The sequence below is a fragment of the Opisthocomus hoazin genome, chromosome 2 (genome assembly GCF_030867145.1).
Source record: "Opisthocomus hoazin isolate bOpiHoa1 chromosome 2, bOpiHoa1.hap1, whole genome shotgun sequence".
Lineage (NCBI taxonomy): Eukaryota > Metazoa > Chordata > Aves > Opisthocomiformes > Opisthocomidae > Opisthocomus > Opisthocomus hoazin.
Genome location: NC_134415.1, coordinates 43738269 through 43758876, shown reverse-complemented (window position 1 = coordinate 43758876; position 20608 = coordinate 43738269). Strand labels below are relative to the sequence as shown.

The 20608-nt window shown below is 43.7% G+C and overlaps 2 protein-coding genes across 2 annotated transcripts in view; both read right to left on the bottom strand.

The window, feature by feature from the left end:
* Positions 1–3834, bottom strand: part of LOC142364612 (apolipoprotein B-100-like) — a 90253-nt gene extending 86419 nt beyond the window's left edge. Inside the window, 5 exon segments of the mRNA XM_075444490.1 lie at positions 1674–1698; positions 2731–2839; positions 3204–3288; positions 3704–3748; positions 3819–3834. Coding sequence (XP_075300605.1) covers positions 1674–1698; positions 2731–2839; positions 3204–3288; positions 3704–3748; positions 3819–3834 — 280 coding nt within the window.
* LOC142360516 (fibrillin-2-like) overlaps positions 2499–20608 on the bottom strand; it is a 48203-nt gene continuing 30093 nt past the window's right edge. The window contains exons 4-6 of the mRNA XM_075413448.1: positions 7875–7951; positions 3803–3905; positions 2499–2555 (exon numbers count right to left, since the gene is read on the bottom strand). Coding sequence (XP_075269563.1) covers positions 3882–3905; positions 7875–7951 — 101 coding nt within the window. The 3' untranslated portion in view covers positions 2499–2555; positions 3803–3881. The remainder of the gene's footprint in view (positions 2556–3802; positions 3906–7874; positions 7952–20608) is intronic.

Here is a 20608-nt window from a genome sequence, read left to right as displayed (position 1 = left end):
CCTGTCTTCTCCTCATTGCTAAATCAGTGCCAAGAAATTTAAGAAGATACTGATTTGGGATAGAGATGTGAAAATCTATTTTCCTGGAAACTTCTTTTTATACTGGCATGCAGTACTTTCAATCATCACTAGCATATTACAGTATCTCAGCTGAGTTCTGATAGCAATACCTTTTTCATGGCCAGATGTTAATTTACAGAAAAGTAAATGCAGGAAACGTTGAGCTGACCTCCTAAAGGATTGACTGTCACAACTGGGAAATGTGTCATGCGGCTGCAAACCTTTAATGGACAGTCACTTTAATTATTCAGACAGAAGTGTCAGCTGAGCAGGCCACACGGTGCCTGCTCCCAGTTTGAAGATAGAAATGTTCCCAGAATTATCTCACAGAATCAGATGAGACAAGAGCAAACAAGGAAGAAATGTAGGAGGGGAAGGATCAATAAACGTGGAGACAGAACCCCAAATTTCAACCCCGGACTCCACACGTTTTGCTCCATGTTCCATTGTATCACACTGAGGATGGGTAACCAGATTTCACCAAAAGGTGGATTAAATCCTTTAGGAAAGTCTCTCTAAATATCAGACAATGGGAATACACTGAAGGAGACTATGGTGCCTAGCGTATTTGTTAATATCATTCACATTCTCCCTCTATCACTTTCTAAAAGCACTTGCTGTGGAACAAATAGGTTCAATCTCCAAGGTCCGGTAAGGACCCACACCAAAACAAACAAGGAAGAAAACAATGTATCCATATCTGGAAACATTGTAGCTGTTCTCAATTAGTTGTGTTAGGAACCTGCAGGTTCTCCCTTTCCCCGGATCCAAGCAGAAACCCTAATGCCCAGGCACAACTCGGCTATCAACCGAGTAAACCTGAATTTTATCTGGCATCGTTTCACTGCGCAGGTACACAGTGGCCATGGCACTGGCGGGTCTGACAAGCAAAATGTTGTTGGAGGGCTGTTCTAGCTGTTCATCTCCTGTCTTTTTTTCCAAGGGTGACCATTTAAAGTTCATTTTCACGCTTTCCCGGCTAGAAAGCCTCTGCCGTGCTGCAGACCCAGCCGGCGGCACAGAACCCCGTTGCTGCCCTCCCGCTCCTCCCGCCCTGCTGGGATGGGGAGGAGAGCTGGAAGAACATGGCAGAACGCTGGGGCTGGGACAAGGACAGCTTAACAGAGCAGCAGAGGATGAGAAAAGCACCAGCAGCAACACTGACAAAGGGAACACCCAAGCGTGGGGGACGCACGGCGCACCTCCCTCTCTGCCGGATGCCCGCCTGCCCAGTGCCAGGTTCCCCTGCCAGCCGCGAGCACCACGGCCGGGCACCCCGCACCCTGCACCGGACGAACCCGGGACGCCTTCCTGCGCTGCCGGAGAAGAGCGGTACCCCCTGCCGCAGCGCCTGCCAACGCTGGTCTGCTTCCTGGGGTTGGCAAGGAGAACCCGTTATTCAGTTTGATCCACTCGGTGCTACAGCTCCCAAACTGAAAACACGAAGAGGATCAGGCGGGGAGTTACATTTTCTCTCCTCTCCTCTTCCTTTCTCTGTATTTCTTGCTCTTTACCCAGATGTGACGCAAACATATGAAGATGTGCAGGAGTTTATCCTCACCACGTGGCAGCTCAAAGCACAGAATTCCAAACCACGCAACACACCTCACCACCACCAGCAGGATTAGAACTTGCTACCTGAATTACAGATACTTGAATGGATATAATCTTTCAATACTTCGGATAAAATTCAATGAAAAATTCAGTTTGCTTAACATGGAGTTTAGTTTGAAATCTGAATTTTGTTACAGCAGATCTGATTGCCAGATGTCAGATACACAAAACTTTTTTAACTAGCTCCCCCCCTTTTCTTTTTTTAATTGCGTGTATCACAAATGCAGTTTAGGAAGGATGGATGAAATGTGTAAAGTTGTCATTCTCAGATAGTGGGATCCACACAGGGAACACGCACAAGATTTCAGCTTTTCTTGGTTCCTCTAGGCTGAACTGCAATCAAGAATTTTTCACATTTTAGTTTGTTTTGAGGGAGGTTCTTAGGAATAATTAATTCTGTAAAAGGCATGGGGTTTGCTGCTGTTAGAAATATAATAAAGTTTTGAGAAATTAAATCACATAAACAAAAAGGAAAACATATTTCCACTGCTTCTCCCACTCCCTGAGTTTCCAGTAAATTGTCTATTAAGACAGTTTTTAATGACCTTTTTATGCTGCTTTGTTAGCATTTTCTACACTTAACTTCATCATACCCCCTAATTTTACTGCAGCAACATCAAAATATAATGATCTTATTGCCATAAAGCAAAGTATTATCACAAAGACATCTCCTCACAATCCAAACATGTTTAAGTAGGGCAAGCCAAAAGGAGAAGCTTCCTTACCACTCAAAGGCAAGGCACAAACACGAAACGCACCAGCATAGCTAACAGCTTATACGTGACTGACCAAAACAGGGTGAAAAATTCAAAGGACTTACTTCTTTTCCCCCCTTTCCTTTATCTCCTTCTTCCCCCTTTTCCTAGACATCCAGGACATCTCTGTTTTCATAAAAATGAGTTGTAAGTCACAAATTAACATTAGAATTCACATTTCTGTTTCCCACAGTGGCCACGTACCTCACAGCAAATACAAAATAAAATGCTATGATAAAAACCTTTAAGTCTTGCATATTTGAAGTGGGAAGCAGAGTTAAAAATAAAACAGCCTTCTCACCACCATCATCACGAAAATAATGCGGAAAAGAAACGTGAATCTTTTAAATTCTACTTGCAACTGCGAGAAACTGCTGCTAATGTTGTGAAACCAAGAACCTTCCTTCCTGCTGTGATACCATACAAAGCATAAGACACATGAGAAACTGTGGTAAATTCAGTTTTGTTTCTTTTCCTTTTCTTTTTAAGGAAAAAATAGTTGTACAAGGATAAGCAATATTACCAGAAATTGCATTCTCTATATGACTTGCCAGTCAATCTAGACAAACCAAAAAGAGGAAAAAAGAATAAAAAAAAAGCTATGATTATCTGACAGTACTTCAGCCTGTGGCTTACTGTGTACTTCTTTCCAGAAACAATCACCAGCTGGTACCACATTAAGAACAACCTTCTCCTAAGGCGGTCCGGCAGGCTCCTCCCAGCTCTCTAACAGAACAATCCCAACACCAAATGAGTCTCTACCCTGGATCTCACCCCAGCCAGAAGAGACTCTGGATACAAGCCAGCCAGTGCCCAGTGGTGACCTCGTGCTCTCCCAGTCTTCGCTTTTCGTGAAGCACTACCAAGCACCAGCAGGAACAGCGGTACAGAAAGGCAGCCGCAGCAGCTTGGCAGCTCAGTCCCCAGCGCCCTGCTGGTGCACGTCTCTACAAACAGCTGTCTAGCTCTTTTGTTACTTGCTTTTGCTTAGCTTTGTATAGTTGTGTTATATATAGACTTCTCGAACTAACAGAAAATAATAACAGAGAATAAAATGCATCACACGAGGCTACAAGCACGCAATGACAGCAGATAACTTGAAAGTACAGCCACAGGATGATGCTGGGGGCCCCAGCACTATAAAAACTCATCACTGGTCACCACAGAAACACAGACTCCGGAGCTACATAAAACCAGCTTTAGGCGTAACAAAGTGACCAAAGAACAAGTCTCCAAAATCTGTAAATCACACTATGTAGTAAACTCCGACATACCACGGAACGGCAAACCAAGAGCAAGTAGCAGGTCTGCATTAGCAGCTGCGTAACAATTAACACCAGTGGACCCAAAAAGGCAGCGTAGGAAACACTCACCACCAGCAGGACACACCTCTGGCAAAGGACATCGGACGCTGGCAACTCACTGTAGCTCTCCAGTCCCCGGCTAAAACCATCAACCGCCGGAGTCACAGGGGCACTGAAAAGAGGAGCATAACATCAGAGAAAGGGGTAAAGAAGTCATCTATCAGCTTTAATCATACATAAAGTGAACTTTCAGCGTTAGCTTCATCGCAACAATAACTCTTTGATTAGACTGTTAAGACTTCAATTAAGCTAACAGTAAATTGTTGGCTTTGTATATAAGGGGTATTCCTTCGGGCCACATTAACTTCCCAGGCAGTAATGCAAGAAATTGATGGAGAATTTGGGAAATCTAGTCTGTGAACTGGAGCAACGAGCTGGTAACAGGTTGGTAGACAATGCACCATTAACACAGTGTTATAGTTTGGCTGCGGCCAGCAACTAAAGCGCCACGCGGCCGCCCCTCCCTCCGCCGGGGTGCGGAGGAGAATAGAAAGAAACAGGCAGAAACTGGTTGGTCGGGATAAGGGCAGTTTAACAGAACAGCAAACAAAGGGAACAGGAACAACAATGATACTGATAAGGAGAATACACAACACAAACAGCAGGAACAGACAGAGCCACTCTCACCACCCGCCGCCACTGCGTGCTCCTGAGCCGCAACTGAGTTCCCGCCGTCTGCTCCCCCCCACCGGAACCCAGCATGACGGCACATGGTATGGAATACCCTGCTCTGTTTGGCCAGGTGGGGTCAGCCCGCCCGGCTGTGTCCCTTCCTGGATGCTGGTGAAAATTAACCCTGTCCTGGCCGAACCCAGGACACAAAGACTGTTAAAATCAAAAACAACAAATTGGTAGAAGCAGATTTTCCTCCTTCCACACTGTCCCCTCATAGGTAAGACCCCATCCATGTCCTGAGCAGCAGTACAGAAGGTCCAGAAGGATGGTGAATTTACTGCTCATCCGGACTGAAATCCCAATGCAAGTAACTTCTTCAGTGAACCAGGGTCACCTCGGCCTCTACAAGGTTCAGTAACGAGATGGTTTCAGTTCTAGTCTAATATTAAGCACAAGCCTTCCTGAGCTGTTTTGGAATGGCCTTTGAAACTGTGCAAGATGGAGTTAAACTGGGGCATATTCTTCATTCTTCCTTTTCGGTTATGCTTTCACTTGACATCTAGCTACTTCTCCAGCTGCTTTCTAACTATGTACTGGATCTCCCAACAGCTTCTTTGGCTCTATTCATGCATATTTTTCTTCATTCTGTTATTAGAATAACCGAATTAAACTGTTTGCATTGTGTATGCTTCATGGTTTTGTGGGGTTTTTTGAGATAAGAGTGACAAACAGAGATGTTTAATGTTCTCAACTGAGAAGGACAACAAGAGTGGAAAATCACTTGTTCATACGTTGACCTTTACTCATTGTGATTTGTCACACTGAACAGGACTTTGGATGCTTTGCATTCTCTTCCTTCATTCAGACAATGCCTTTTACCGCAAGTTACAACACAACACAACTCCTTAGGGGTGAGGGGACTTCTTCCTTCCTTGTAGGGAATGATCAATTGCTTATACTCTGAAAGCAAAGACACGCCTCTTCCAAGACTCTGTATCACGTTACAGTACTTTTAAAATCAAGCAGCTTATTAACTTAATGACTGAAGTTATTTTTGTTGCTTTTTACCTATATTTCTAATCTTTCATTCTGAATCTCCCTGGGCACCCAAAATACTGATGATCAACAAGTTCTTCTTTTGCTTTCCATGTCATCTTCTGTGGTTGCTTCTGTAGGGCAAGGCGTTTCCTTCCCTCTCCCCACAACAGCCACCCTTCCAGGTCACCAGGCCATCCGCACTTTTCCTTTGGTCAGAAGGGGTAACATCCGCGCTTGCGTCTCGCTGTCTTCACTACCACCCGTATTTGTGCCATGCTCTTCTTCACTTGTCACTTGTGCCGCTCCTTATAAAGCAAGGAGTCTTCATCAAAAAATAAAGCAACGATCTTGCTTCACACGGCAGTTTCATACGCTCCTAATCAGTCGGAAAGATCTCACTGACAAGCGGGGAAGTTACAGGTCAGCAAAGCTAATGGTCTACTTTAAACTGCCGCCTGTGTTGTCAGTCGGCTGATTCGCGAGCATCTGAGCTGTCCGCGCACAGTCGGCACTACAGACAGACAGAGGTGATAACTTTGTCAGTCAGACAATATTATTCCATCTCTGTGTGTCAAGCAGAGCCCTGATTCATATCTCTAAATGTCTTTTACATCTCTTGACCAGTTTTGAGATGGAGAGGCCTGAACTGAATATAGCCATCCTAGGGCAGGCATACTTTTTATAACATTATTATAATACTATCATCTATACCACTTTTAATCCCATTTATTAAGGAGCTCAGCTTTGTGTCTGATTTTTAATCACAGCTGAAAAATTAGTAGATACCTTCAGAGATATCTCCACAAATGACTCTCTTGATTGCTTCCTGAATCTGGTCTCTGCACGCATGCTTGATGTCCGGAGTTTCATATCAGAGACAATTCGTCTCAGAACAAAGAGCAAATTTAGAAGCTACAAGTTCCATTTTTCCTTTCCCAAGCACACCAAGGTGGCGTTGGGTGAAGACTTCAGACATTTGATAAGGATCTCCGTTACCTCAGGAAGTCTGTAACCGACCACGAGAGACAAACAGCTTCCTACTGCCTGGCAGCGCGCTCGTTCCCCAGAACAGAGCTTCACCCTTCTCAGGCTGAAGCATCACTAATTGGGACGCTTCTGAAAGGCCACACAAAACCCTGAGGATAATTACTGCTGCGCTGATGGCATCTTCAGCAGCAACCTCTGGCAAGGCAGCAGTGCTACCCAGCTGGCTTTTTGAAATTGTAGATCCCTACTATAAGCCCTGTGTGATAAAGGGTGTAGCCTGAGTAGACTCACAGAACTGCTCTATTCTGAGGTTTAAAAATGGGCATTTAAAAAAAAAAAAAAATCACTAAATCCAGGAAGTGTCAGTTTCTTCTTCTTGGGCAAAGTCCAACTGGGTTAATTTCCAGTACTCAAAAAGATTACCTTAAAATGACTGAAATTGTATCTACCTATTTTAAAATATCATTATATTTTATTTTATTAATAATAATAGAAATAAAGATCTCATTTTATGCTGATAGATGTGCAAGCAGTTTCTTGCCTAAATACTTTTTTATAGAAAGTTTTGAGAATAAGGACTGCTACCTAGAAAGTGACAAGTCACACAAGATTACTGTAGCTGACAAAAAAAAAAAACCCTGGAATATCCCCCCCCTAAATTGAGTTAAAATTAATTTCACCTGAGAGCTGTGTATCTGAAAGCACAGAAAGTTGTTGTCAAAATATGCAAGACCCCCTCGCTCTGCCCCATTAGGCACAAAAACAGTTGTGGGTTTTTTTTTTCCTCCAGCTACTATAGAGTAGAATAATAGTCCTCACTGGGAAACTATTTATTTAAAAACACTTTTAAAGCACATTTGGAGTGGAGAAGGTATTTTCTCAGGGTTGATTTTTTTCATGATGAACGCATCAATATTCAGTCATTAGTAGTGTCAATACACATAAGTAGATCTTTAAGTTCTTGATAGTCATAGGGCTATTAAACGCTAAATAAGCATTAACTGTTACTTATTTCTTCAAGAGATCAAAAAAAATGCTTTAACTATGTGAGATTAACACTAGCACTCCCCTCTCCCCCCTTTCCCCCAAAAAAACTTACTGTTTTCTTATCACCCTTTCTTCAGAGAAAAAACTGATTAAAATGATGCCAGTAGGATGGTGTAAGAACTTAGTGTAGTATTCAAGGAAGTACTTTTCAAACTTGCAGAACTGTTTCCTTACAACGGAGATCTGAATTCTGAATTTTGGTTTGCTATATTCAATTATTTAGAATAGATCGAATATTCAAGAAAAAAAAACCCAAAACAGTAAACACCTGTATCCAGTAAATTCCCTAAGATTATCTCACATAAATATTCACTTCACTAATAAACCCCATCATTAACTGTTTCACCCCAGCCGTATTCCCCTCTGAGACCACTGTGATGGGTATACAACTTACTGTAAAACTTTGTTCTGAAGGTCGGGATTGTTCCATTGGTAGCATCAGTGGAAGTTTGTCTTCTGCAAAATGCTTTCCTGCAAGAGAAGAGAAGCAAGTACAATATTTTATTTTTCAAGAAGCTTAAAATACAAAGTTGAAACAAAAGTAAAGCAGAAAACATTTATTATATGCAAAAAACTGCAAGAAAAGTCAAGACGTCAAAAGTCAAGACGTTCTGCTTTCCATGACCTAGCGTGCCTAGGAAGTGACAGCAGCCTTCAGAGAATTCAGCTCCCTGAAACGAATGGCTGTTGCAATGTAATTACTCCTCAAGCTCTTACAACAGAGACAAACAGCACACGCAACTCAAGAACCAGCGGTCTACTACTGTTCCCTTCTATGCCAGGAGTACACCAAGAACTGAAAATGAATACAGTGAAGATCTTGACATCAAATGTTCCATTACAGTTTAAATCGCTATCTCCGAGCCGTTTATGAAACTTTTTTCCCCCAGAAGTATTGTGCTAATATTCTTCTTCAGTTTCTGTCTCGAGCTAGATGCTGAAACGGGGTGGGTTACGTGTGGATAACGGCTCTGCAAAGAGAATGAGGGCAGGAACAGTCACTTTCTCAGGCTGACTTTTGGTCTACTTTTTCCCAGTTTATTCTGCCACTAGCGCTACCAGTGTTTCACCTGCATTCCATCAGATGGAGCCACAGTATTTTTTAGTCACGAAACAGCACAGCGCTGGCAGGCTCCAAGCTGTTTACTTGCTAAGGACAGGCATCAGCCAGCAGCTCTGGGGAGGAATGCACATGCTGCAAGGACCGAGCTGGATTTCCCTCCTGGTGACAACCGCTGGGTATTGCATCTCTCTCTCCTTTCTAACTCCCCAAACTTCAGCCCACACCCATGTCAGCTGCGGGAGACCTGGAAATACTGCAGGGCTTTACGCTACTTTCTGGACAAAAATACACTTTCCACCTCTTCTGGCAAGACCACCACAGAGCCCAGCACCTTCATCACCAGCCAACGCTGACTGGCACTTCACAGGCTCAGGTCATCAGACACTTCCTAGACATTAGAGCATGAAGTACACTAGTGAAATAATTAAAATAGAACATTTTGCTTCTCGTAATGCAAAAGCAAGCTTGGCTTTAGAAGGAGGAGTATTTTAATTATTTTTTATCGGTTACATCAGTAGCACTGTAAAATTTCAGTTTTCCCAGCAACAGAATCAATGGAGTATTACGTCTAAAATCTTTTCACAGAATCACAGAATGACACGGGCTGGAAGGGACCTCTGTGGGTCATCTAGTCCAACCCTCCTGCCGAAGCAGGGTCGCCTACAGCAGGCTGAACAGGACCTTGTCCAGGCGGGTCTTGAATATCTCCAGAGAAGGAGACTCCACAGCCTCCCTGGGCAGCCTGTTCCAGTGCTCCGTCACCCTCAGAGGGAAGAAGTTCTTCCTCATGTTCAGACGGAACTTCCTCTGCTTCAGTTTGTGCCCATTGCCCCTCGTCCTGTCTCTGGGCACTACTGAAAAGAGCTTGGCCCCATCCTCCTGACACCCACCCTTCAGATATTTGTAAGTATATATAAGGTCCCCTCGCAGCCTTCTCTTCTTCAGGCTGAACAAGCCCAGCTCCCTCAGCCTCTCCTCATAGGGCAGATGTTCCAGTCCCCTCACCATCCTTGTAGCCCTCCGCTGGACTCTCTCCAGTAGCTCTTCATCTTTCTTGAAGTGGGGAGCCCAGAACTGGACACAGTACTCCAGATGAGGCCTCACCAGGGCAGTGCAGAGGGGAAGGAGAACCTCCCTCGACCTGCTGGCCACACTCCTCCTAATGCACCCCAGAATACCATTGGCCTTCTTGGCAGCCAGGGCACACTGCTGGCTCATGGTTAACCTGTCGTCCACCAGGACACCCAGGTCCCTCTCCGCAGAGCTGCTCTCCAGCAGGTCCACCCCAAGACTGTACTGATGCATGGGGTTGTTCCTCCCCAGGTGCAGGACCCTGCATTTGGCTTTATTGAACCTCATCAGGTTCCTCTCTGCCCAACTTTCGAGCCTATCCAGGTCACGCTGAATGGCAGCACAGCCTTCTGGTGTATCTACCACTCCTCCCAGTTTGGTGTCGTCAGCAAACTTGCTGAGGGTACACTCTAACTCTTCATCCAGGTCACTGGTGAAGAAGTTGAACAAGACTGGGCCCAGTACTGACCCCTGGGGAATACCACTAGTTACCGGCCTCCAACTAGACTCAGCGCTGACTACATGCTGACTACTCCTGATAACCTTCTTTTCTTCCACTCGCTTGATGATGACCTCCAGGATAAGCTGCTCCATCACCTTTCCCGGGATGGAGGTGAGGCTGACCGGCCTGTAGTTCCCTGCGTCCTCTTTCTTGCCCTTTTTGAAGATTGGAGTGACATTGGCCTTTCTCCAGTCCTCGGGCACCTCTCCTGTCCTCCAGGACCTCTCAAAGATGATGGAGAGTGGCTCAGCAATGACATCCACCAGCTCTCTCAGCACTCGTGGGTGCATTCCATCGGGGCCCATGGATTTGTGGACGTCCAGATCGCTTAAGCGATCCCTCACACAGTCCTCCTCGACCAAGGGAAAGTCATCCTCTCTGTGGGCTTCTTCTCTTACCTCCACGGCCTGGGATTCCTGAGGGCCTGCCTTGGCACTGAAGACTGAAGCAAAGAAGGCATTCAGTAGCTTTGCCTTCTCTGTATCCTCCGTCACCAGGACACTCGCCTCATTCAGCAGCAGCCCCACATTGTCCCTAGCCTTCCTTTTGCTGCTGATGTAGTTGAAGAAGCCCTTCTTGTTGTTTTTGACATCCCTTGCCAGCTTCAATTCCAGGTGGGCTTGGGCCTTCCTCGTCGCATCCCTGCATGCTCTGACCACATTCCTGTACTCTTCCCAAGTGGTCTGCCCCTCTTTCCACTTTCCATGGACCTTTCCCTTCCACCTGAGCTCTGCTAGAAGGTCCTTGTTTAACCATGCAGGTCTCCTGCCTCCTTTGCTCGATTTCTTTCTCAGGGGCATGCACCGCTCCTGAGCATGGAGGAAGTGACGTTTAAAGAGCGACCAGCACTCTTGGACCCTCCTGCCTTTGACAGCCCTGGCCACGGGATTCCTCCCAGTAGCTCCTTGAAGAGGCCAAAGTTAGCCCTCCTTAGGTCCAAGGTTTTGATCTTGCTTATCGCCCTGCTTCCTTAGGGGTGACTCTGTTCAGAAGGTGCAGCCACTAATCCTATCACTCTAATCCGTAATCCAATTAACCCTCAGGCTTTCTCGCTGTTTTGTAATTCTGCTTTTTGGTTTGGGAGTTTCAGTTTTTAAAATATATTATGAAGGCCCTGAACATTATTGCTTCTGCTGCTGTTACTGTTCTTATTCTGAGCTGGTTTTCCGCGGTGACTGTGGTGTGCAAATACAGACCAAAAATACTCCTGCTTTTCTGAATGCATCCTTTAAAGGATGTGCTTTATTCTTCTCTCTGCTCTTATTTTCTTTAAGTCTTGCCTTTACCCCCGCTAAACAGTAATTTTTAAAATTACACAGCTCCATGCCATCTCAGACACAAGGATTTTGACCCATTAATTTGGTTCTCACGGCTGCAAGAACTGTCCCTTTGATCTCATTAGTATACAAAGTACACCAGTGATCACAGTGACTGCAGGTAATTCTCTGTTTGTGTTTGAGAAATTTGCTACACCATTAATCATCGTCCATCAGTTTGTTTGCCCACTTTTGTTCTTTGGAACAATTCTGCTTTGCATAACCAGAGTTCTGGCAAAAGGGAAGCGTTCAGTGTAACAACAGCAGAGACTGCACTCAGGCAGATTCCAGCATGTTACTGCAAGTCTGAAAAGACACTTCAGTATCCAGATCAGTTGAAGCCTCCTGGGTGGCGTGTAACTTCCCAGTTTATGTCTGTCGAGGCACTGGACAGCGTACTTAAGAGTAGAACATGGCTCACTCTTGACCAAGTTGGGCTTAGCCAAAGAGAAATGGTGAAAAAAATTAGCAGAGACTTTGCACTGCCACAGAATTTTCAGGCTTCAAACCATTCTTGTGGGGAATGTCAGCCATCAGTCCATGCTTCTTTGTCAACTGATAGCATATTTTGATGATGCTAATGACAAAGCACGGTGACATCCATTTGAAGTTCAGGTTTATCTGATGTACAATACACCACAGCAGTATTTGTTCACAAAGCAAAACAGGCGTTGTTAGAACACCCAAACAGCATCGACAAAGCAAACAAACACACAAAATGACAAGAATGCTTCCACCCCCAGAGCAGAAGTACCATTTTTCTACACCCATGACCAACATCAGTGAAATACCACCCCATCTTGCTACATTTTTCATGACTTGCTTCTGGCTAGTGATTTCTTCTGACACACCATCCAGAAACAGGGAGGGAAAACAAATCAATATTCTAGCTAATCTGAGTTGCTGAAGGCAGTTTGCTTTTTCCACATCATTTTAATTCTCTCTTGATAATCCATACAGCAGATTAAAATATAAAATAAAAATCTAAAATCCCTAACAGCAAGAAAGGGAACATTTTGCCATCAAAAATTTTTCCTGGACTGAAAGAAGTGTTACCTATGCTACTGCAGGATTAGAAAAGTTTCCAGTTTGTTTACCACGAATATTAAAGTCTTCTAGAAAAGTGTGACAGCAGGAGCGACACCGCATACAATGATAACCCATTAAGCATGTAATTTCTTCCCTCTATTTTTAATTCTATCCAGCCATGAGCTGTCCACTGTTCAGTGCAAGATTAATGAATCACACTCTAATTGCTTTTCACATGTCAAGCTCTACTCCAAGTCTTAGGGTTTCAAGAACCTAATGTCAAAACACTTTTTCCTTTGGCTATATCACAGGAAGCTAACTCCATCAAATGTAGTGATGCATTAGGAATAATATTAATTACATAGTTTCTGAAGATTTCAGTCTGTTCTACAGTTTGAGTAGATTGCAACACTTCGCCAGTAGTTTGAACAACACAAACTGATTCAGCCTTGTGAAGCAGGAATGGTAGCACAACAGTAACGCTTCCTCGGATGAGACCAGTACGATCACCGTCTAATTGCCAAATCAGCTAACTTCTTGCATTAATCACTTCTGTTCAGCAGACAGGCTTCTGGTGCATGATCGCTCAGACCCAGTGTGTTGGGTCCCTGCACGCACAGTACCTGGGAGAGCTTGTTTTATGGGGTTGGATTGAATTCCAGGACTTTGCTACTCTTAATCTGAGAAAGTTTCCCCTGTTCCTCCCTCGTACTGACAATGAGCCAAGTCAGGAAGGAGGACGGGAGCTCGGTATCTTTATCATACTGATACCAACACGGGGTTTTGACGCTTTGCAGATGACAGCCAATCCTCTAAACCAAACCAGCTTTTTACATCTTTTACCATCCTTGCTTGCTGCACTGTCTAAATGCAAAGCCGAGCTGTCTGCCGCATCAGCACAGCCCTTCTGCTCCCGCCTTTCATACTTCTTCTCTGCATGTGCTATACAGCTAGAGACTTTAGAGAGGAATATGAAGCCAAAAAGGTGGAGGCTTTTTAGAATCCTTTTCCCATTTTGTAGGGGTGACCATACAGTACAGCCACATTCTAGTGACTGCATTTTGTCTTACAGGCAAATGCTATGGCAGTGACATAAACACGAAAAAGTGATGGCTAGTTTGTGGTGTATCAATTATATTAATTTGACCAGAAGACTATGGAGAGGGACTTGCACTGCCCACTCATCAATAATTTACTCTTTTTTCACTACAGCCTAGAATTAGACAAGTCCCTTAAAGAGCTTGTAATAAATGCACCTCAGGCTTCCAGAGACTCATTCCTGCCCAGGAGTTTGAAAATAACTATCTTCAACTCAATTAAAAATTTGTCTCAATACATCATGCCGTTCCAAAATATTGAGCTAATTCAGATATGCTTCTACAGTTACACGGCCCTGAATAACTCTTTTTGTCTAAAGGGTCTTCTAAGTTTATAGCAGGCTAATAATTTCAGCGTCAGAGCCATTAAAATATTAGCAGTATTTGTTCTGTAGAAAAGGAAATGCAGAGGTACGTCCTACTGAACTAACATCTCGCCGACATTTTTGCTGTGGCAAAGGAATGTGTATCGGGCTAACGAGCAGACGCTGCACGCCGTGTTGCGACAGGTAACGCTCTGTCAGTGCAAACCAGACACAGCAGAGACGCGGCAGCAGCCTGACCGCTGCCTGCACAAATGGCAGTCCCTTGTTCCCGCTACCTGACTCTCTGCTGTCTCCTTTCAAAGAGCTTCAAGCAATCAAATTATATCAAAAATGAGTGAAAATTGGGCAGTTATTCCACCACTTGTCTGGAAACCAAGGGCTTGTGCCTTGCACAATGCAGCAGAAGAGCATGTAAGCACTATGTGTGGTGCTCAAAGTACTGCAGTTCACACAAGAAAACATTTTGGCTGAGCTCAGGGTCCCAGAGTTTCTTTTCTTTCCACTTTCTAGGGCAATCTTGCAAGTGACAGGGTCAGCCGCTAGGATCTGCGAAGTACAATCTCATTCCATCAGCACACAATTTCCCTTCACTTTTCTCCTTGTCACACTGATTCACTAAATCCACATATGGATTCTAGCTGTTAACTTTGAATAAAACCATCTGTGATACATCTTGAGGTGTTGCACGATTTTCACGAGCACATGCAGCAATCACAGCAATCACTGGGTTCATTACACCACATCATTGATTCTTGTACCACACCACAGTAATTTATCACAGAAGCAAAAAGAAACAAACCTAGATCAATCTGTCTGACACAGTTTTAAACAAAAATGATGTCTTCTTACAGTAACTGCTCTTAGGATCATAACGTAGAAGGAATGACAAAAACATCTGGAGGAAACAAGGGCTGTACAGTTCAACAACCACTCAAAACACGGAACATACTATAAACAGAGTTCATTAGTTCACATTGCGACAGATTTTTCCCCGTCTCAAAAAAAATAATCTCTTAAAGTCTGTTACAGATGTATTGTTTACGGTTTTTATTGCTTTGATAACAGGGAGGATTCAACCGCTGCTGTGACTCACGCCTGTGGTATGCAACAGCATCTGAAATACCAACACTCCATCCCCAGCACCTACTGCCTGACCTGCTTCAAGGGTCTCCCTCTCCCCGCCACGTCACATCTCATCAGGCAGTCCCTGAGAAAATGGGAATTTGGTAACTGCAGTATGTATTTAATACCTGAGGCAGGTTTGAAAAGCAGATTAGTCAGGTAAAGTGATAAGAAGCAGAAAGAAAAGGTAGGCAGGGGTAAGACTATTTCAACATTAATGAAGGTAAAACCCAAGACACAACCTTATTAGCGAAAATCACTGCCCTACACCAAAATTCAGTTATTAAATAGAAGTGACCTCATCATCAGTTATTCCAGTATCAGCCCCGTTATCTCCTTTGAATGACACACCTCCAGTGAACTAAAAGGGACATCACCTTCATGCTTACTCCTCCATGCACATGCTGCTCAGATTACCAGTCTCAATGAAAGCAGCCCTCAGACCACTCCGTGGCTCTGCAGGTTTATTACAGTCGCCAGTGGTCTCTTCATCGTAGCCATACCCTCACATGAATTTGTTGCACATGTCATTCTCTGGCTGTTATAGGCCTGTTAAATGTAAGTAATTTCTTAATATTGGCTTTCAAGTTTTTGGCTACTTCTTCAAGCTCCTTCTTAATCCTGATAATTCCAGTTAGCATTCATATTCCCTAGTTTATGCTTCTCTTACTGTCTTCATTAATTTTATGACTTTGGTTTTGAAGCAACTACAAAATACTAATCAATTAAATATTTCATCACTTGTTTTCCCAAGAAATTATCCTCTCTTACTTTTTAAGACGAGAATGCTGTCTATGGAAAAATGATTTCTGATGTATAAAAGACAACTAACCTTTAACTTGGTACAAAACCTGGACTCTTTCTTTAGAGGAGTCCAGCATAATTGCCTGAACAGTGACTTAAGAGCTCAGACAATGAAATGGAGAGTACCGTGTAGGCGTGCAAAAAGCTCTCTGAAGAGTTGTAAAAATATATTGCCATTTGAGTGTCACTTGATCACAAAAACATTAAAGCAATTAGATGCCACTGAGTTGCACAAAAATGGATACAGGTATAATATAACACACAGTTTAATTCCTCAATAAATTCTACTATTGTTTATTAAAGGCACTTTCAGACACAAAAAGTGACAATGTTTCTGGATCTACGAAGACAGCGTTTGGTGACTGTCCACAAAGACATACCTAGGACAGCCTACTTGACTCAAAACAGCCCCTCCTTCAGCCTGTGGCTACTGAAGAGAGAGGAAGAGTCCAGGTTCTCGCTGACCTGTGGGACATAAGTCCGTCCAACGGCTTTAATACGCATAGCACGACAGCCAGAAGGAAGCACAAGCTTTTGCTAAGTCACCCCAGTTTTCTCGCAGTCCTGAGCTTCCTAGGGACCAAAGGGTGGAAAGGAAATTCTTTAAGACCTTGTTAAGGACAAAACGTGCAAGTTTCTATCACCCAATTTTTCTGTGTTTACCCTTCTTCTAGTTATTTCTATCAAATCAATAATCCTAAGATAAACAAACATTATTTCATAAGCTTCTTAGGAAGGTTCAACATTACGCGGCCTGAAATACAAGCTTACAATTAATCTGTAGTGTCAGCTACCTTGTTTTTATCAGTAAGCATCCAGAAAAGTGATCGTATTTTTACTTCAGCTTTTTACAAAACACATGGTATTTTCTCTTCACTATTTTTCACTCATTGATTAAGCTGACACTTCCAAAACTAGTGTTAATTTAACTGTAATTTGAGAACTCATCTGTTCAGCTCGCCTATTTTAAATTAAGGTGACTAGACACCAAAGTAGCTTTCTACTTCTAGCAGAAAATGGAGTTTTCCCCTATGTACCACATGCAAAACATCACCCTTATGCAGAAATGTTCAGATTTGTTCACGGAAAGAAGTCTTTGCCCTCAAAACAACATTTGTGAGTCAAACACCAAGAAATCTTTATATCAGCTTCTGGCTTTGAGGGTTTTTTACTGTTGTTGGGTGCTGGTTTTTTAATAAAACCCAAGTATTTTCTACAAGGACACAAAAAAATGTCCAGGTAAAATAATTAGAAAGCGTTTAGGCTCAGATTATACCATGGTGTAAAAACAATCTACAAATGCAGGATACGGAACACGTATGTGGTGATTTTACCTTTGCTTTAGAGAAGTGTTACAGACTTGGACTCAATCTAACCAAGTCCCAGCTTGTTCTCCGCAAAGTTTTGAAACGCAGTTTTCATTAGGATCAGTTTGTATTTGCACCATCACATTTCATAGTTTTAGGACTCAATATCCAGCTGGGATTGTCTCATGGTAGATATGTTTTACAGAAAACGGAAAGGCTACACAAGTCTCGGTTTGGTTATTTTCCTCCCACGAACACGTTTGAAGAAGAGTGAGGAGAGGAACGGGTTTGGGGTTTTGTTTTGGTTTTTTGCTTTGTTATTTTTGTGTGTTTGATCACCTGAGAAGCAACTCCAAAAGAAACTTGAATTGTTTTCCAGGCCAACAGACCTGTGAGCTGCACAGAAATCTAGCACATGGCAATGAAATCGATATATGCAATGGTGCTCATTTTTAGCTATAACGCACAAAGCTTCTTGGGAAATGAATCATGCTGAAGTACAGGTCTAATTTTAGCAGACTTGAGGAAATAAAGTAGTCCATTTGCTTTAGAACCATGCTGGGTGAAAGCAAGAAGTCATTGAAGTCGAAATTGTTATCTAAGTACTTTTATGGTGAAAAAACAAATCAAACAAAGAAGCGTGACAAAAACTGTCACCACAAAAAACGACCAGATTTTTTTTTTTTCAGTCAGCCTAGTTTCACACATATCTGTTTGGACACAAATGTATGCGTGTTGTACATGGAAGAGAAAAAAAGACAGGAGCGCAAGACGGACAGGTAGTTCTTCCTAATTAAGTTTCTAACCGGCAGCGCAACAGGCGCAAGCAGAGAGCTGCCATCAGCACGCCCTGGCAGTGCCCGCAGTCCTGCGGCAGTGGCTGACGTCAGGCATGCCAAGCTCCAAGCCTGACAACACACTCCCACACCCCAGTGCTAACGCAGGGACATGGCCCCTGCCAAAGCTCTCTACTCCATCAGATTAAGCAAACAAACAAGCAAAACAGTCTGATGAGCAGGTCCAGACTTGGGATTTTTCCTTAAATACTTCATCAAACCAAAGGGGATGCTTGCAAATTCTCTAGCATTTCAATACTGGGATGCCAATCAGAATTGAGGTTTATGCAGTGAAAAAGTATCTAAATCCCTTCATTACAAAGTCAATCTTAATATGGAAAAGTGCGAGTGCTCCATGTTAGACAGGGTTATAACAGTTCAGTTCCTATCATCATTAATGAGAATGTCATGGCTAAATGCCACCACACCGTTTTGGATCTCCTACAGCCTAACTCAATTCCCACTGAAAACAGCAGCGATCAGATCATTCCATTAACTTCTGTGGCCTTTGGACTGGACTTCAGACTCTACTCGCAACGAGATGAAGTTCTCCATCAAGAGACCAAGCACTCCCACCTCCTGTTGCTTTTGGCACCTGCTTCCTAAAGCTAAGTATCCAAAAAGAGAGTAGGAGGGCCTGCCTCTTCTACACTTCAAAGCAAATTGTGGACTTTCAAAGGACTCTAGGAGATTTTGCCACCTAACTGCAATCATTTCCTTTGAAATTCTTGAGTAAATGCTTTAAGTGAAAAAAAAATTAGCTTCTTTCTTAAAATGCAAGAAATTAATGGTTATTATAGACAGAATATAATACAACACACATGGTTTTCTATTCAGATTTTGCCTTTTTTCATGTAGCACCCTGGGAAAAATTAACAGGTTTTTTCTGTGGTTGTAATATTACGCAGGACAACAATATTACAAGTTAACTGTTACAATCCAAGTAATAGTTCCCAGCAAAAGTATGCTTTTTCCATACATTTCATGCTTGTTTATAGTTATGTAGTTAGTCCTAAAAAGGACATAATTCTGCTGTCATCTTCAGAGTTGTGGGAAACCAAGTAATTTGAGACAGAACAGCACCGTCTCGTGACCTGAAGGATCAGGGCATCCTGTGTCTCCCTTCTCTCTTCTCATGAGAGAAGCCGTTTTCACACATCCAGCTGTAAAAGACCCTGGAAAACAGCAACCGTGAACTGGCATTCGCAAAGCCACGAATCCAAAACTGATTGGCTCTAGTAACTGTTTTATTAGTATATAAGGTATTCACTTGAGCAACAAAATGATTCTGATCGAGCACAAGATTGGGGTCCATGAAATCATTCACCACAAATGGAGCCCGAACGTGGGTATTCGGACATGAAGATATTCGGACATGAAGGTATTCAGAGTTGGAGATTATTACCGGTGGTGAACCGCAGCTGGGACCAAGAGGAGAGACATATGCACACGTGTGCACACACAAGAGGAGACATCACCCTTCACTGGAACGACCGAGGTGAGCAGCTGCGGATTTATAAGATGGGAGAGTCAGCTACAAAGGAGCAAAAGCTCCATCAAGAGATTTTACAGAGAATTTTGAAAGAACACGGGTTTGCAGTATCAGTTACAACGTTGGTTAAATTGTTAGTTTGGATAAGAGACTATTGCTCATGGTACCCTTCCTCAGGTTCGTATGATAGCTCGTTGTGGGCAAAGTTGGGGGAGGAACTGCAGACAAAAAAGGACTTGCAGCTCGAAGTCCCTGACGAAATCATTACAACTTGGAAAACAGTGTATACAGCTTTAAATGCTCTAAAACCCACAGAAACTATCTTACAAGCATCGGCTGCCCCTCCTCCGTTCTCGCAAAAGCAGGAACAGACCGAGCTGCAGTCTTCTGAAATATGTAGTCCTACGTACGACGAAACCCCTAACTCAACACAGGGAATGCGGGGGACAGATCCACCAGAATCTGACGACCCTTTTCATCCCAGAGAAATAGACACCTCACAGTCACAGGCCCTGGTTCTCATGGGGGACTTCAACCACCCTGACATCAGGTGGGAAGACCATACAGCTAGGCAGGCGCAATCCAGGAGGTTCCTACAGAGCATCGATGATAACTTTCTGATGCAAGTGGTGGAAGAACCAACAAGGAAAGGCGCGCTGCTGGACCTTGTGTTAACAAACAAGGAGGGACTGGTGGAGGATGTGAAGGCTGGAGGTAGACTCGGCTGCAGTGATCATGAAATGGTCGAGTTCAGGATCCTGCGTGGAGGAAGCAGGGCGATAAGCAGGATCAAAACCTTGGACCTCAGGAGGGCTGACTTTGGCCTCTTCAAGGAGCTACTGGGAGGAATCCCGTGGGCCAGGGCTCTCGAAGGCAGGGGGTCCATGAGTGCTGGTCGCTCTTTAAATGACACTTCTTCCATGCACAGGAGCAATGCATCCCCCTGAGAAAGAAATCGAGCAAAGGAGGCAGGAGACCTGCATGGTTAAACAAGGAGCTTCTAGCAGAGATCAGGCAGAAGAGAAAGGTCCATGGAATGTGGAAAGAGGGGCAGGCCACTTGGGAAGAGTACAGAAACGTGGTGAGAGCATGCAGGGATGTGACAAGGAAGGCCAAGGCCCACCTGGAATTGAAGCTGGCAAGGGATGTCAAAAACAACAAGA